The sequence below is a fragment of the Manacus candei genome, unplaced genomic scaffold (genome assembly GCF_025592945.1).
Source record: "Manacus candei isolate 608988 ecotype Guabito, Panama unplaced genomic scaffold, ASM2559294v1 h1tg000003l, whole genome shotgun sequence".
Lineage (NCBI taxonomy): Eukaryota > Metazoa > Chordata > Aves > Passeriformes > Pipridae > Manacus > Manacus candei.
The window spans coordinates 16,862,914-16,879,925 of record NW_026138051.1 but is presented as its reverse complement, the minus strand read 5'-3'; the positions used below and the strand labels follow the sequence as shown (position 1 = coordinate 16,879,925).

The window sequence follows — 17,012 nt, the reverse complement described above, 5'->3', positions numbered from 1 at the left end:
CAGGGCCTGCGAGCCTGAGGTGGTTCAGGAGGTGAAGGCTCGGACTCGGGCACGGATTAAGGGAGATGAGCTTTGTCTCCATCATAACGGCAATGTCTGACAGCCTTCCCACCGTGTATCTTGTGTATTTCCGTAGGGAAAGCACAAGGTGTGTTAATCCCACTTTCAGGGCCAAAGCACTTTGCCACTGAGAGGTGAAGCAGGAGGTGTGACTGTTCCTGCCCAAAGCCAGTCCAACCCTTTCTAAAACCTACAATAAAGTGGATTCTGCAATCTTCCTAGGCAGCCTATTCCAGCACCCAACTGCCCTTAAAAACCTCAAAGTTTCCCCCAGCATCTAGACTGTGCTTTGGCTGTGAACTTCCGTTTCTTTGTGCAGTGCCCAGCAGATACAAAGAACGATTAACAAGCATCAAGTTCCACTAACATTTTAGATACTGTGTCATTTCACATAATATTATCATTTTCTCCCTAAAACTTTATTTTTCTAGACTAAACAAATTCTCAGAGGCCTCATGATCTCATAGGCCATATTTTGTAAGCCTTTTGCCATTGCTGGGCTGCTCTAGACTCCTCTCAACTTTGCATTCTTGCTCAGGTCTGTGTCCAATAATCAGGTTAATTAGGTAACGGCTCTCAGCGTGGTATTTGCAGACTCAGCAACAGCATCACCACGTTGGTTCAGACTCTTCCTGATCCCCTGTAATCCCTGGATCCCTTTCAGTGCTGCTCCCTGAACAGCTGTTCCCCCGTTCTTGACAAATTCATGGTGACTTTTTGATTTGTCACTCCTTACGTCACCCCCCTCTCCAAGGGCCGGGATGTCAATACTTTATTATCTTCCTGCACTTTGCCAGTTAAGCTCAGCAATTTTCCGTCCACGGATCCACCTTTCTCCCCCTTCCTCCAGTCAATGTTGATCCATCAAATGCCATGATTATTTTGTTAAAACACACCAATTATTTAAGGGTGTCCCTGACTGGCCTCCTGCATCCTGAGGACTGCATTTTCCAGGCACTGCCGGCCCCACTGTAACCACATAACCAAACACAATCGCTCCTCCTTCAAGTTCTCCTGTGGTAACCAGGATTTTAAATAGTCTTTCCAATAGTTTTCTCCATCTTCCAAACTATAAACGGCCTGAAACACATTTCAAGAGCGCTTGGTCTCCAAGTTCTCCATCACCAAAAGGTTTGTGCTCCAGTGGCCTCGAGAAGTTTCTCCCCTCTCCCCACAGTTATTGCTTTATCCTTTCTATGTTCTGTGAGAAGTCTTTGTGGGGGAGAAACAGTAATTTGTTGGAGGGTCTATCAACACCTTCTCCTGAACAATTTGCACAACCAACAATTTGGATCAAAACGTGCAAGTGAAGCACAGATTGAAAATTCACAACTAATTTCTGCGTTATATTTGCTCTGCCTTCTCTTTTATCTTTATGTTATCTCAAACACTTTGACTTTTTCTTAAAATGTCATCATTAAACCACAAACTGGCCTAAACAACCATTAGTAAGAAGATTGTTTCCCTCTGAAGAAATGGGATAAGCTGCTGTGAGATGCTGTTGTGCTGCAAGGGAAAATGGCTGTAACTATGCAGGAAATTACAGACCTGGCTGAAGCCAGGAGAATAAGTTTATTCTGGAGCATTATTTTATACCATGTTACTTTTTTGGTGCTTTTGCCACAACTGGCATTTTTTATTCAGTACAAAACCACCTAAAACTGAATTTATGATACCGCCTCACCAGATTACCTTGGGAATAGATCAGAGCAACAAAACAAGAGTTAATCTTTTGATTGTGCCACTGTTTCCATGAGAAAATTTCGTGCTAAAATTTAAATTTCTGCTGATGTCCAAGGCAGGAATGTCCTGCAGGGGAGGAGAGCCTGTTCCTGATGTCAGAGATCTGTAGTTCTTGAGGAATGTTTTCCTGGACCCCATTTTTGAACTGAAGCAGATCAAGACCCTCCTGAATAAAGGTAAACCACATCAAAGTCACTCTTGGGTGACTGGCTTCTCACCTTCCCTAAACAGGCACTCAGATATATGTTGCTTTCCCATTCCTTTGTGCTAAAATCCATAGGAGGGTGGAACATTAGGAGATTCTTTTCCACGCATTCCACTCTCAGCCTAGTTCATCTAGATGTGCAACAGCCTCACAGTCAGAGTTCAGAGGCAAGGGAAATTAGGATTCTGTGTGTGCTCATAGTCATGGCACATATAACAAGTAACATTAATATATATTTTTGGGACAAAATACCACAAAACACATTTTTGTGTTCTGTACCTGGTGTACAAAGTGTCCTTCAGCCTTATTTTATAGAACTTTTGGGATGAGCAGATTATTGATCTATAGGAGATGTTTGTGCTTGCTAATTTTATACTTTGTTCTGTGTGATTTTGTGCTTTGTCCTGGATAAAAATTGATTTATGTGTCAAATTCAGTATTGATTGCGATAGAACGTTTAGAGCTTATTAATTTGGGAATATGAGGATGAGGAATTAAGGATTCTCATTGAGTCTGTTCATCCTCACTTTAGTCAAACCTTTGACTTAGCTCCAGTTTTCTACCCAGTCCCTGATAGTGAAGGGGGTGACTGCACACACCAGGCTTGTATTATTGAGATTATTCACTGGTTTTGTGAATTCTCAACATAAAAAATAAGTGGAAATGTCTATTTTTGCTTACAACACACTGGTACAGGTCGCCCAGAGAAGCTGTAGCTGTCCCTGGATCCCTGGGAGTGTCCAAGGCCAGGCTGGGTGGGGCTTGGAGCAACCTGGGCTACTGGAAGCTGTCCCTGCCCATGGCAGGGGCTGGAACTGGAAGAGCTTTAAGGTCCCTTCCCACCCAAATCACTCTGTGATTCTATGAAATGAAACATAAAAATAGTTGGGTAAAAGCAGAGCTTGACACAACAATTTAAAACCATAGTAAGTCATTTTTCTGTCTCGGCAGGAGCAGGAGGCCTGAGAGATGATCTCTAGAACCAGTCTGCTATGGAGGGGTAAGGGACATGCAGAAAAGACAAAATCAGGGCAGAAAACCCAAGTGAGTTTAAGTGAGGAGGCTGGGAAGTTCCCAGACAGGAACTCAGGAGCTCACCCGAGGATCTGTCCCATTGCAAAGCACTGGGCTGGGTTAGAACGGATGGACACAGCAAACTGTAACAACCTGACCACTGCCAGGTGGTCCTCTCTGCACCCCCAGGGGGGCAGAACTGCTTCCACACACAGCCTCAGGAGATGGGGGGCAGAACTGCTTCCACACACAGGCTCAGGAGATGGGGGGCAGAACTGCTTCCACACACAGGCTCAGGAGATGGGGGGCAGAACTGCTTCCACACACAGGCTCAGGAGATGGGGGGCAGAACTGCTTCCACACACAGGCTCAGGAGATGGGGGGCAGAACTGCTTCCACACACAGGCTCAGGAGATGGGGGGGCAGAACTGCTTCCACACACAGCCTCAGGAGGTGGCTGGTGCTCCCAGCTTTTCAAATCCATTCCCAAGGAGACTTGGCAACTGGGATGATTGTGACTAAGAAAGCACAGGAAAGTTTTACAGATCACACTGCCTTTAGCACTTATTTTAAACTTATTTGATTGCAAGTCTTTCCAACAGCTATTTGAAGATTCCCAGAGAATCTGGGGACAGAAACCTACAAGCAGACCCTTTGACCAACACTGACTTGGTCCTAGGAGACCCCAAGGCCTCTACAAGCTCAAAGCTGAATGCACAAGCCATCTCCATGTATGTTAAAACTTCCAATACTTTCATGGCAGGCAGCACATCCTGCTTTGCAGCTCCACTTCCCTCCTTCCAGCTTGCTCTGAGCTCACAGCCAGCAGGAACTGCAGGTTTCTCACTGGATGGGCTCGGGGAAGGCTGGATTTAGTGTTCAGAGCACAAAATGTGTTCTGTCCAGCCCAGGTCTTGAGTCACAGGGAGCCAGAGACCAGGTAAGGGTGTTGTCAGATTTTGGGATTGTGCCTTCTGCCTTTCAGGGCAGCGGCCCTCAGTGAAGGCCCAGTTGAAGTAAGTGACCTAAAACAGCATTAACAGAATGACTATTCCTACTATTTGGGCTGAAATCCTGGTATCTCATAGAGTTCCAGGAAGGTTTGGGTTGGAAAGGACCTTAAAGCTCATCTCAATCCCCCCCTGCCATGGGCAGGGACACCTTCCACGGGACCAGCTTGCTCCAAGCCCTGTCCAGCCTGGCCTTGGACACTTCCTGGGATGGGGCAGCCACAGCTGCTCTGGGCAACCTGTGCCCCAAGGTGTCCCAGAGCCCCAGGAAAGTTCCTTGTCCCCCCCTTTTCCTCCTCCTCCCCCCGGGCCGGGCCCTGCCCGCGGTCCCGCCGAGAGCCAGCAGGGGGCGCCCTCAGGCAACAACGCGGGGCTGGGGCGGCGGGGCCGGGGGGAGATGGGCTGGGAATGGGGGAGCTGGGAATGGGAATGGGGAGATGGGCTGGGAATGGGGGAGCTGGGAATGGGAATGGGGAGATGGGCTGGGAATGGGGAGAGGAGCTGGGAATGGGGGAGCTGGGAATGGGGGAGCTGGGAATGGGGGAGCTGGGAATGGGGAGAGGGACTGGGAATGGGGAGAGGGACTGGGAATGGGGGAGCTGGGAATGGGGGAGCTGGGAATGGGGAGATGAGCTGGGAATGGGGGAGCTGGGAATGGGGGAGATGGGAATGGGGGAGCTGGGAATGAGGGAGCTGGGAATGGGGAGAGGAGCTGGGAATGGGGAGATGAGCTGGGAATGGGGAGAGGGACTGGGAATGGGGAGATGAGCTGGGAATGGGGAGAGGAGCTGGGAATGGGGGGGCTGAGCTGGGACTGGGGGGGCTGAGCCGGGACTGGGGGAGATGAGCTGGGACTGGAGGAGATGAGCTGGGACTGGAGGGGCTGAGCCGGGACTGGGGGAGATGAGCTGGGCCTGGGGGGGCTGAGCTGGGCCTGGGGTAGCTGAGCCCAGTATGAGGCAGCTGAGCCGGGTTTGGGGCAGTTGAGCCAGGACCAGCAGGTCCAGGAGTGCTGAGCCGGGCCCTCTGCCCTGCACCATCCCTCAGCAGTTCCATCGCACAGGTCAGGAACAGCAGTCACAGTCCCTGCTGTGTGCCCTGTCAGTGACCTCCTCGTGCCACCCAGTGCCCTGTGCCTTTCACAGTCACACATAAATCAAGGAAACCCGGCTTGCTCAGGTTCCAGATGAGAAGCAGCAGATCTCTTAAGCTTCCCAACCCCTGTCCACAAAGCCTTTGGAGCAGGGGAGCAGAGTTTCCACCCCCCTGGATGCAGCAGGACACAGCTCTCAGAGCATGGCAAAGCCAGGAGACACGCTCTGAGTCAGGATTTGCCTTCTGGCTCCAATTACTGCCAGGCTGGGATTGGGAATGAAGGATGGATTCCTTATTTCTTACTGAGAGTGCTGAGCTGACTTCCCTTACCCATCACACCTTCTCCATGTCATACAGATCCAGATGATCTGCTCTGGCACAGGCAGGATCCAAGAGCTGCCCCTGGCACAGCCTCATGTTACTTGCAGGTGGATTCTGGGTGTATTTCTCTCCGTGGTTACAAAGCAGCCCTGGAGCATGTGGAGCACGTGCTTCCTGACCTTTTGGACAAGTGGGATTTTGCAGTTGATTACTGGAATATCTTTCACTGTGAGTTTCCCCCACATTTCTTTTTCTAAAGCAGCTTAATTTGCCCGCACTTGGAAGGCTCCGTCCTTGCCTGTGCTCTAAAGAAAAGTGAGTGGATCTTTGCCATTAGTGGCAACAATTTTACCTGAAATCCCTGGATGATTCCAGGGTGGCCAATCCCTTGGGCTCCGCTTTGGGGAGCACCTAAAATTTATTCATTTCGTTTGAGGTTTTGCTCTGCCTTGAGAAGGATAATGCACAACTTCACAAGTGTTTAACAGTGAAAACAAAACAACACCATAGATTTTACAGGAGTAGCCTGGGAATAGAAAACATTGTGCTCTTCCACCAATAAAGTAGAAAATTTACTCTTATGAGTCAAGAAAACCAAGTTGTTTCAATGACACCTGATGTGTATATTGCTTTTAACTTAATAACTCTCATTTCATGAAGACAAAATGCCTCCTAAAGTGCACGTTTGAGAGTAATGATTGTACCAGGGTTTTTAGGAGGCTGAAAGATGAGGTGCAGCTCGCTCCAGGTGAATCTCACCTCCTGATTGCAACTCTCCAAGGAAAGGAGAGCTGCCAGTGTGACAGGGGAGCCCAAAGTCCAAGTGATCCTCCCTTTCCCGTTCTCCACCTGCATTTTTTCCATCTTTCTGATAAGCTGTGGTTTCTCCCTCCCTCATTCCTTGCCATGAATCAGGTTACACACTGGAGGCAACAGGAATTCCCAGTGTGTTTCTCAAACAGCTGGGAAGGGGTTCACAAACACATCTGAAGAAACATTCCTCAAAGAATTTTAATCTCCTGGACTTAACTCAGTTTGTTTTAAAGAGATTAAAAACTACACTATTTATTTTACAACATTTTGAAATTCCTTATTGTGTACCATCATCCTAAATAAATGTTGGCTTATTGCTTTCTCAAACACAAAACTCATTACAGTCTCGAAGACTATATAAGTATCATAATTAATATCAAATTGAGGCATGTTATTCTCAAAATAGTGCTTTTTCTGTTTTTTCTTTTTACTGTTGGCAAATTAATAAAACAAATATGGGTGACAATTCAGTACTTTTTAATTCGATGGTTTTTTTTTAAAAAATCATTTCTTTAGTTAGGAAATAATTTCTTTGGTTAGGAAAACCACCTTATAATTTGACAGAGGAAGGCTTGTCCTTGTTTGGAAAACTCATTTCAGAAATAGCTCCTTATTTTTTGCCAAGAGCAGAACAAATATCTTTCTTTCATCTTAGCTTGTAGGTGGTAAAATTGCAGCTTCTTGTGCTTATCAACCTAAGTATTTTCCATTTTCTGCGAAGCTGTTAGCAGAATATATAATACAATATATATGAGGTAATACTTGGAATACCAGAGGCAAATGGGAGATAGGTGCTGGATAATAATTTCCCTAAATAACGTGTCACCATGACCATAATTATTAAAAATGTGGGGGGGTTGATGCTTTGTGGGGACGATACTTTACAATAATGATGAGAATGCGAAGAACTCACTGGATGCCGTGTGTCTTTCGACAGGGGCCGGCACATCACTCGGGCAGTTCTCTCCACACTGGAATGAATTTTTAAAGGAAATTCTTAATTCAAAATATAACTTCCCAGAAATATCTCCCCATCCCTGACTCCTCTTGCCGCCTGTGCCCTCACACCGCGGGCACGGCCATGGCGGGGGAACGGGGTGGAGGGGGAGAGGTACCGGCGGAGCCCAGGACGGGTCGGTCGGTCCCGGGGAACTGGCCATGAGGGGACCGGGAGAGGAGCAGCCATGAGGGGATCGTGAGGGGAGCAGCCATGAGGGGACCGGGACCTGAGAGGGGCAACCATGAGGGGAGCGGCCGTGAGGGGACGGGGACCTGAGAGGAGCGGCCGCTGCCATGGCGGCCCCGCTCCGCTGGCTCCCTCTCTCCCGCCCCGGTTGTCTCTAGTTCGCTCCGGTTCTCCCGCCGCCCCGCCCGGTCCCCCCCGTCCCCTCAGCGCGGCTCCGCCGCCATGGCTCCCCCGCCCCCTCCCCCGCACGTCTCGCGCGGCTCGTCGAGAACGCGCCTCGTCTCCCCTCTCTTTCTTTTTCTCCCCCCCCCTCCACCTTATTTATTTATTTATTTTTAAAAAAAACATTTTCCGCCCTTCCGGGCTCGGGCGGCGGCGGCGGCGGCCGCGGGGCGAGGCGGGGCGAGCGCTCCCGCCGCCTCCCCGCGCCCGCCCTCCCGCCTCAGCCCCAGCCCGCGCCCGAGCCGCCCGCACACACCCACCGCCCGCCCGGCTCCGCATCCCGCCGCTCCCAGCATGGTCATCAAGGTCTACATCGCCTCCTCCTCCGGCTCCACGGCGGTAAGCGGCGCCCCCGGGGAGCCGGTGCCGGGCGGGGGGCGCTGGGGGAGGCCGGGGCAGCCGCGGTCCCCTCACGGCTCCCGGCGCGGCGCGGGCGGAGCTGCGGCTGCCGCTGAGGGAAAGCGGCGTTTCCTCCGCGATTCGCACCCCTCGCCCTGCGCTGGGAAGGCAGAGCCTCCAGTATTTGGGTTTTTTTTGCTGTTGTTGTTCTTAAAGTTCGATTCTAAATGTGTCGCCCATCGTTGGGTTTGGATGAGTTTATTCCTCGTGGGTGGTGGCGGGCGTGTGGCCGCTGTCCCGGGAGCTGCCGGTTCTTGCCGTGTGGGAACACCGGGTTTCGCTTCTCCTGCCTCCAGTGTCTTGTAGGCAGACCTCGGACTGTGTTTTTCAAAAGAAAAATAAGCAAATAGACAGAAATATTGGGGGAGTTGCCTACGTTCAGGTGTAGCTCAGTGTCCTCAGGATCATCTGGTTTCTGTGAGGTCGTTTTGATCTGTGAGAGATGCTCCAAGGCTGAAATCCAGGGGATTTGGTCACGCTTGGTATGGATGTGCTGGAGCACTACGAAATGCCAGAGACTCGGGAAATGCCAGCTATTGCAGTTAATGATCAGTGACTTTTACTGGGAGGAGATAGAGAGACCGAGCTGTGTCTGTGTGATGACCGTTCCCTGTCACAGTTAGACTCTCTGCTTCAGGTGCAGGTCCCCAAACTTTGGGATTGTGATGTGCAGAAGATAGAAACAAACTGTCACTGAATTCTCCTTCTCTACCTGAGCACAGCCACTGATCAATGGTGTTCAGCGGATCAAATACCAGTTGGTAGCTTGTGGCCATGGGGCACAGATGGCAAAGGAGGCTGTGCCTCAAGTGTCCCTGCTGTCCCTCCCTTCCCGGGTCATCCGTGTTAATCTTGATGTCAGTGCCGTGCTGGTGCTGCTGTTGAAAAGCAGATACCTGTCTGATGCTGCTCTGGAGAGGGTCTTGAAATCCCGAGTAGTTCATTCATAAAAGGGATCCAGAGGGATTTCTGCGGGATTCATACAGAATGATCATCTGGAAGAAAAGAAGCAGTCATTAGCAGATTGAAAAAGTAATTCTTTCTTTCTAATGCAGCTGTTAATAGGTTTCAAGTTGACTGCTTCAGTTGCTAGAGATTTTTATCGGTGCTCTCTTCATGGCACCTATTGATTTCTTGTCTGTGTGGTGATACTGAGCTGTGGGGTGCACTCACTGATCTCAATCCTGACTGTGTTTTCACGGTTTTAAATGAAGTTTTTAATTATTAGCTGAGCGATTTCTGTGCTGCTTCGTTGTCCTTGTGTGGGTTGTACATGTCACAAGGCTCCAGTCTGACTAACTGCTGCTTTTTAGGCTCCTTTGTGCATCCCTGACTGTGGAATTTGAATGTAGCGTTGGTGTAGTCTGTTTTGGGGGAATTTGAGTGTAACGTGCACATAGTTGCCAGTTTTATGACGTGTATATATATTTTTTTATATACTCATGCCCGTGTCTGAAGCTGGAACAGCTCAAGTGATGTTGTGGTAATGAGCAGGACTTGCACATTTCTTGGTTTCCTCTGTGCACTGAGGGTGTTTCTGTTGGCAGGGACCAGCCAGCACCTCACAGGCTGATGTTTTCTTTCCAGTATAAGAATTTTAATCGATGTTTCAACCTAAAGTAAGACAGAGAGGCACCTCTTTGAAGGGAAATGTGCTCCATGGGAATGAGTTGGTTTTCTGGGTCTTAAACTGTTGGTGAGACCGGCTTTGCTTGGAGGGCCAGAGGAGCCTTTCCTGTGCTGAATTTGAAATAACTCACTCCAGGAATGGAAAATCCACATCAGAGGAGGCTGCTACTGAGAGATGGAACAGAGACAAGGCTGTTTGCAGCAAAGGGACTGAACTGGGTAACATCAACCCTGGAAGGGCTCTCTCTCCTGCTAAGTCAGCTTTGTACTGTCAGTGAAGCCCGGCAAAGTGTTAATTTGGGGTTTAAAAGGCTAATTTGGCTGAGTAGAAGCAAACCAGAAATAAGTATCAAATCTCCTCCTTCCTACCCTGTTTCTGCAAGCTGGACAAGCTTTTGTGAGAGTGGAAAGCATCGTCTCCCACTGAAGGGAGAAGGGTTGGGACTGCTTCACACCTCAGACCCTGGGGCTGTGAGTCTTGGAAGGTGCCCAAATTTTGTGGTCTGTTATTGGCAAAGTCCTGCTTTGTTATGTGGTATAATCTGCCACAGTATATAAAATGTTGCCCCAAGGAACTGTTCTCCATAATGTTTATGTTCAGTAGGGTGTATCACTGAGGAAAAAATACTGTGTGAAGCTCATGTCTAAGCAAAGGCATTTTATGAGTGTGTTTCAAGGGATTTCTGGTGAAGTGTGTGTTGTCTGGCCTTCCATTTGAATTTCAGCCCACAGTATGATGGTTACAACACCAGTTTCCTGCTGTTTGGAAGTCTTACGTGGGAAGTTGCCCCTTCTCTTTAATCTTTCTCAGTGTGGGTGTTGCACTGGTGAGTTGTGGGCTGGGCAGTGGCACCTGGGCATTGAAGATGAGGTGAGGACACCCAGTGTGGGAATATGCACGTGGAGCTCCTGTCCAGGTGTCTTCCTGGGGGACCTACAGTGTTCCTTAGACAGTGTTGGAGGCTCTGGACATAAATGACAGAAGCAAATGCCCCAAGTGTTGCAGGAGCAGGGACTGTCCAGGCTATTCAAATCCTTCAAGAGGCAAAAGGAGGAGAGGCCTAAGAGTCATTAGACTCTTGCTTCAGGAAGAAAAGGATACAAGGAGGGAAGAAGCTGAATGGTGCAAGTCCAGTCTGTGATTTTCTCCATAGGATTTCGGTATTTTGCTGGTTTTTGGGTAAGACATTGCCCAGCCTTCCTGCAGCACCAGAATCCCTTTCTTCCTGGAGGCAGCTGGACTGCCAGGTTTATTGATCTCCCGTGGAAGGGAGCCAGCTGTTTGAATTCTTCTCAGTTTTACGAGTGTGCATTTGTTGCCAGCAACTGCACCGGGTCTTGACTACGGACTTTGTCCAAGAGAATTGTGTTTGTTCATCCCCCATCCCCTTGCAAGCTCCAGGAGTGTGGATGAGGAAACTGGAGGCTGGAAGCAAAGTGCCAGCACTACAGATGGTGGGCTGAGCTCTCCCCTGTGCCACTGCCAGTGCTGTGGGCTGTGGAAAATGCCACATCAAACCTCTGGTGTCCAGACACTCCTCAGAGCCAGGCACTTCATCTTGGTGATTTTGTGATGTTTCCATGTCTCCAGGCTCTCCCCCCTCCCTTGTTTTGATGGCTGCGTGGGTGGTTTTCCTTCCTCGCCTCCTGCTGCGGCTGCAGACAAGGCAAGGAGAAGAGATGATCTCCAGAGTGCCTTGTTACACAGACTTGCTGCTCTTTAGGGCTGGTTTTAGAGAGGAAAGGAAATTTTGGTTTATGTTTTCATTCACACAGTTAAAGATGTGGGGGGTTCATGTTTTTCTTTTATTGTTTTCTTGCTTGGGAAAGGGTTTAGGTCTTCTCCCCACCCACCAGGAAGTGAAGAGGAAAGTGGCCTGTGGTCAGGGGAGTGAACATTTGCTCACAATTACTCTCCTCTTTTCCCTCATAACCCAGTAAGACACTGGTGGACTTGCTGGTGCTGCTGGGGATATACAGCCAGTGGCAAGAGCTTCCTATGGCATTCCAGGGGAGAACAGCTCTGGAGAAGAGCAGCTGGAAACAAGCAGTATGTAACCACCAGCTCTTGTCCCTGCTCAGCGACTCAGGGCTTTGGGAGGGCTGGCGAAGCCGCTTCGTCCTGCTGAAGTGTGAATCCCAGGGAAGTAATACATGGAGAGATGGAGAGTGTATGAAAAAAATTCTAGCTTGCATTGAAATCCTTCAAGGGCCATTTCCCTCAGCCTATCACCATAAATGCACATCTTGCCACCCTAAGGTAGAATGAGCAGAGTCTGTGTGGTTCGTGTTTCTGTTGCTTGTCTGCCGTGAGGTTTCACGGAGTCAGAGAAGCGCTCAGGTGGGAATAGACCTCGAAGGTGCTGGGCCGTGCAGGAGGTGGCTCTGAGGGCATCTCAGGGTGTCTCTGTGCTCGCAGCTGTGCCCAGTGTGCACCACAAGTGTCTCTGCTCTGCTGCCACGTGCAGCGTTCCCGTGGCTGTCCCGGCCGGATGTGTGTGCTCACAGCGGTCACAGCTCCTGAACTTCCTTCGGCTGCCTGGCAGGGCAGCTCCTGTGGGAAGAGAACACCCAGAGGAATCTTTGGTAAACAGTCTTGTAATGGGATGCAGGTTTAGGTAAACCCACATATTGTGGGGAAAATAAGCTGCATCTGTAGTTCTAAAAACAGTCTCTCCCTGTTTCTTTTGGTGATACTCAGCTCATGCCGGTAATAAACCGGGGGTGAAGGCTTGACTTGGTATTGATTTTAAGCCCCTCTGTTGTGGAAACATAATATGTGAGAAGGACTTTTTTGGACGCCCAGTGTTCACCAAACTGGATTTCTCTCAATCAAACGGTAGGAATTGTTCTCAGTTAGAGCTCTCGGGGTGGAAGACAAAATTCATAACACGGGTTGAGCTCGGATGTGTTCCGTCTGCCTCCTGGGTTGTTTTTTGCTAAAATCGTTGTTCCAAACTCTAGATAAGTCAAATATTTTTCTTGAAATATTGCATTCAAATTTTTAATGGAGCCAGAGATTAAATTGGCTGCAGTTGTTGCAATAGTTTCAATATATCAAAATAGAAAACGCTCTACTGTGTTTAAATAAAACCAGTTTTCTGACAGCAGGAGAAAGATGGAAAATTACACTTCCACAGTTAAGGCTGGGAAAAGCTTTTGGCTGAAAATTTCTATACATTGTATATGCAGGTTGGGCAGTGTTTATTCTGAGGTGGTGCATCAGGATTATGTCTCTGCATGAGGAGAAAAGGCAGATTTTGGGAAGAAGGTGGATGTTGTCAGCCTGGGCTGGCTTTCCTTGAACTCTGATGTGCAGCACGTTCTGAGATATCATCCACAAAGTGTCATGTCAGGGCTGAGCACTCGGGGGCTTGAAATAAATATTTATAAAGTTGAGCAAGGAACTTTGCTTGTCCTGAGGCAATAAAGTTACACTCAGAAAATTCCTACAGAAGTCAGTGAATTGGCATGTGTGTAACGAGCAGAGGGTGCCAAAACCAAGAGTCTCTACAAGGTTATTCTTACTCCTCCCAGAAAAGAAAGAACTGGGGAGACAGGAGACAAATGGAGCTACACAAACATTGATAGAATTCAGCTGTTCAAGCTCAAAACAGAACTAAAATTTCCCCCTGTATGTTCAAAAAGAAGGACTAAGGATGTGTTGTTGCTGTAGCCAAGGGAGGTGAGCTCTGCCTTATGTCCCTGGGCTTTGTGCTCCCCAGCCCTGGAACTGCTGATCTCAGTTCCTGGCACTGATCACAGGGCTGGAAACCTGAACCAAATCCCCAACTCATATCAATATTCTGCTATTCAGGAATGTTTCTGCTCAAACGTGAACATGTGGTGTTAATGCCATTTGTTTAACCTCAGCTGTATTCAGGGGAGACCTTTTGGTTTATGATTAAATTTAAAGTGCTTTTGTTTGGTCAGATATTTAATCAAGCCTGAAAGAGTTTTAATTGTAATGTTTATCTACTGTTATTTGTCCCAGAAGAAAAGCCTCAGTCCAGGAGCATGTCCTTCCCAGGACAGCACCTCCAGCTCCCTGTTTTCTGACATTCAGGAGGCAGGAGGGTGAGCTTTAAGGCACCAGAAGACAATGTGAAGGGTCAGCATCCAACTGGCCTGACTGAGTTAGTGCTGTCCCAACAGCTCAGGTTGTCTTTACATCCTGACTCAGAGCTCCTTCCTGGACTTATTTCCCCTGTGAGACGTGGATGGGATGATTTATTTCTTTAATTAACTGAAGTGCAGCTTTACTGGGGCTGTTGCTGTGCACGAATCAGCCTCTCTGGAAGTTCTAAAGGTGCTGGGGTGTGAAATGGTAACTGGTACCTGTTGTTTGATTGCTGGGGGGTTGGAGTGAGGAGAGGAGCCAGAGGCAGCTGTGCTTAACCAAGGATCTCAGGGAAATGTGGGAGCTGTGAGCTGCCTTCCAGGACAAATGGATGTTATTCTTTGCTAAGCTTTTTCCCAGCGGATGCTTGGACAGAGACAGAGCAGGGAGGAGAATCAATGCACTGTCAGAGGAGAAAGCTGAGCCTCACACCTGAGCTGCCTGGAGCATAGGAATGAGGGTGATCCCTTAAGAGTGAATCCCTGGACTTCTAGAAAGTTTCAGACAAGCTTTGGCCAGGTTAAAAATCTTTTTTCATAACAAAACTGCTGTGGGATAAGAGGAAAGGATTATTTATTTTCTTTTTGACTTATATAATTAATTACACATCAGTTGCATAAAACAAATAGCAGTCAAGATTTGGGAATGTATCAGCTGCTTTTGCAATATGCAGAAGTTACAAGGAGGTTCCCACAGAACTCTTAAGCAATCTCAGTGCCAGAAGAGCCTGCTGTAGCTGTTCAAGGTTGGGAAACTAGTAAGAAACAGTCATTGTCCTGTGTAATCAGGTTTAAACTGCTAAAATACTGTTTAGCAGAGAGGTCTTGGAGCTGCACGGGGTAATTCTACAAAAATACCATATTTGTGGCCATAAAAAGCAAACCAAATGTCAGGAACTCTTAGGATTGGAAAGGACAAAAGAAAAAACAAACAAACAAACCACTGTATAAAAGTGTGGTGAGTCTGTATCTTTAGAAGGCTGGAGTTTTTGCTTTTAAATGATCTATAAAAGTGAGAAAAGGGAAGAAAGCAGGGTGAGGTGATCACTGTGGGAGGAACAACCCAATAAGGTAGAATTTGTGGATGATAATTAGAAGCTGTGGCTGCCCCATCCCTGGAAGTGTTCAAGGCCAGGCTGGATAGGGCTTGGAGTAACCTGGGAGAGTGGAAGGTGCCCCTGCCCATGGCAGGGGGTGGAACCAGATGAGTGTTAAGGTCCCTTCCAACTAGTCCATGATTCTGTTAATTCTGCAGTTGATAAAGAGAGAACTGAAAAAGTCTGAAACGTGATAACAGCAAATGAAGCATGGGAGAACAAACAGGGAGGGATTATTCATAAATTTCCCCAGTGGAACAACTGGGGTAGAAGAAGTGAGAGTGGCAGGTGGCAGGTTCAGAATAAATGAAATACTTTGTTTGCCAACAGGGAGTTAATGGAGAAACTCCCTGCCCGAGGACGTGGTGTGGAGCAGACTGTGCACAGGCTGGAGAAGCAGTGAGACAAATTAAGAGGAAAGTCTATTAAGGGCTATTAAACATAATTACTACACCTCTGACTCAAAAGTGTGTATTATTGGAGTCTGGGAAGAAAGCATGATGTGGTGTAGCTCTCTGTGCTCAGTCTGTTGGTGTGCTCTTCCTTGGGATCTGTGACCAGGGGAGACAGGATACAAGAGTTGGATCCAGCCCAGCAGAGCTTTCTTCTGTTCTTGGATGAAATTGGCTCTGCTCCCAAAATTATGTTAACAGTTTACATTTAAAAAATTAATTCCATGTTGTCCAGGAAAAATGTTTGGTGTAAAGGAATGTATGTGTGTGTTTGGGATGTGCTGGTTTGGTTTTAATTTGGGGGTGATTATAGATACCTGCAATTGTAGAGGTATTAGAAGGCTCTGGACATTTTGGTGTAACCGGAAAGTTCTTCTGAAATGCAAACAGGTTCTGTCTCTGGTTTATATTCAATGTGACTGAAATCTTCCCTCTCTGCTTTGCAAACTGTGAGGGGCTGTGAGAGACTGTAGATATGAGAGGAACTTTTGGCTGTGGTCCTCTTTCTTATCCTGAGCTGGGAGGGACCCCCAAGGATCACCAGTCCAACCCCTGGCCCTGCCTAGGACACCCCAACAATCCCCCCCTGTCCCTGAGAGCGTTGTCCAAACCCTCCTGGAGCTCTGGCAGCCTTGGGGCCGTGGCCACTGCCCTGGGGAGCCTGGGCAGTGCCAACCACCCTCTGGGGGAAGAACCTTTTCCTAATAAAACCAGAGCCTGGGGGAAAGCAGGAGTTAATGCCAGTTCTCTTGGTTTCCTGTGAACCACTGCAGGAGCTGAGGATGTGGCTGGGAGAAATGTTGTGTGAAGCCATTTGTCATTCAGTAGCTGCTCAGAACTTTCTGTTGGCAGATAAACAGTGAAATCTCAAGGTTTGGAGACTGAGTAAGACTTTGCACAGGGAAACCTTGCCATTAGCTCCTCTGTTTTACATGGAATGAAGTGCACTGTGGGATCTAGCTCGGGATTGGGATATTAGTGACTGGGACAGTGGGCATGGAACAGGCTCTGCCAGGTCACAGCCAGCATCTTGTTTGGGTTGGGTGTGACTGGGAAAAGGTTTCCATTAATCAAAGCTGAAATGTCACTGTTTTCCTGGGCTCCTGGGCAGACAGGGAGATCGGAATGAGAGCACACAGGAGCAAACATGGCTGTTCTTCGTGTGTCTCAGCAGTTCTCACCTACAAAACAAGCATTTGGTGAGAGAAACAGCAGGTGATTCCAAGACCAACAGGATTTTGCAGATGCTGGCAAACATCACATTTTGGAGGTATCTCCCTAAATGTTCAGGGAGGTGTATCAGACACCCCTCCTGCCTCAGGCATAAGTCAGAATCAACTGGAAAAGCCTGCTGGAAACAGCAAAAGTGAGCTCTGGGAAAAATAATCATAGTTTTCACATAAAGCCACGTTTTTTGAGAATAGTGGTTTCCAGGCAGGTTTAAGCAGCACATCTGTATCCACCTCATGGGATCAATCTCTGGCTGTGCTTATGTCACTGGGAGTTTTGCCACGGACTACAGCAGGACAAGACTTTATTCCTTAATGCTGCTTATCCAAGACATTCCTGTGCACATGTTGCAAATGTATTTGGCCAGAGCAGCAGCTGCAGAACAACTGGCAGAGTGGGAGAGGAGCAGAATAACCC

General features: G+C 48.3%; 2 protein-coding genes across 3 annotated transcripts in view; one reads left to right on the top strand and one right to left on the bottom strand.

Moving 5' to 3' along the window:
- Positions 1-92: 92 nt before the first annotated feature.
- On the bottom strand, positions 93-7,743 carry LOC127470787 (uncharacterized). 2 transcript variants are annotated; one of them, XM_051786660.1, is made up of 4 exons: positions 7,377-7,743; positions 7,175-7,232; positions 5,467-5,627; positions 93-1,969 (listed from the first exon to the last, which is right to left on the bottom strand). In XM_051786660.1, exons 1-4 carry the CDS (start codon positions 7,554-7,556, stop codon positions 1,829-1,831), a joined length of 540 nt encoding a protein of 179 aa, XP_051642620.1. In that variant the 5' UTR covers positions 7,557-7,743; the 3' UTR covers positions 93-1,828. The 2 variants fall into 2 exon arrangements, with proteins under 2 accessions (XP_051642620.1, XP_051642609.1); XM_051786649.1 differs by having other exon boundaries at positions 7,175-7,743.
- Positions 7,744-7,856: 113 nt separating this feature from the next.
- Positions 7,857-17,012, top strand: part of SH3BGRL (SH3 domain binding glutamate rich protein like) — a 31,135-nt gene continuing 21,979 nt past the window's right edge. The window contains exon 1 of the mRNA XM_051786720.1: positions 7,857-8,008. Within this exon, the coding sequence (XP_051642680.1) occupies positions 7,964-8,008 (45 nt within the window). The 5' untranslated portion in view covers positions 7,857-7,963. The remainder of the gene's footprint in view (positions 8,009-17,012) is intronic.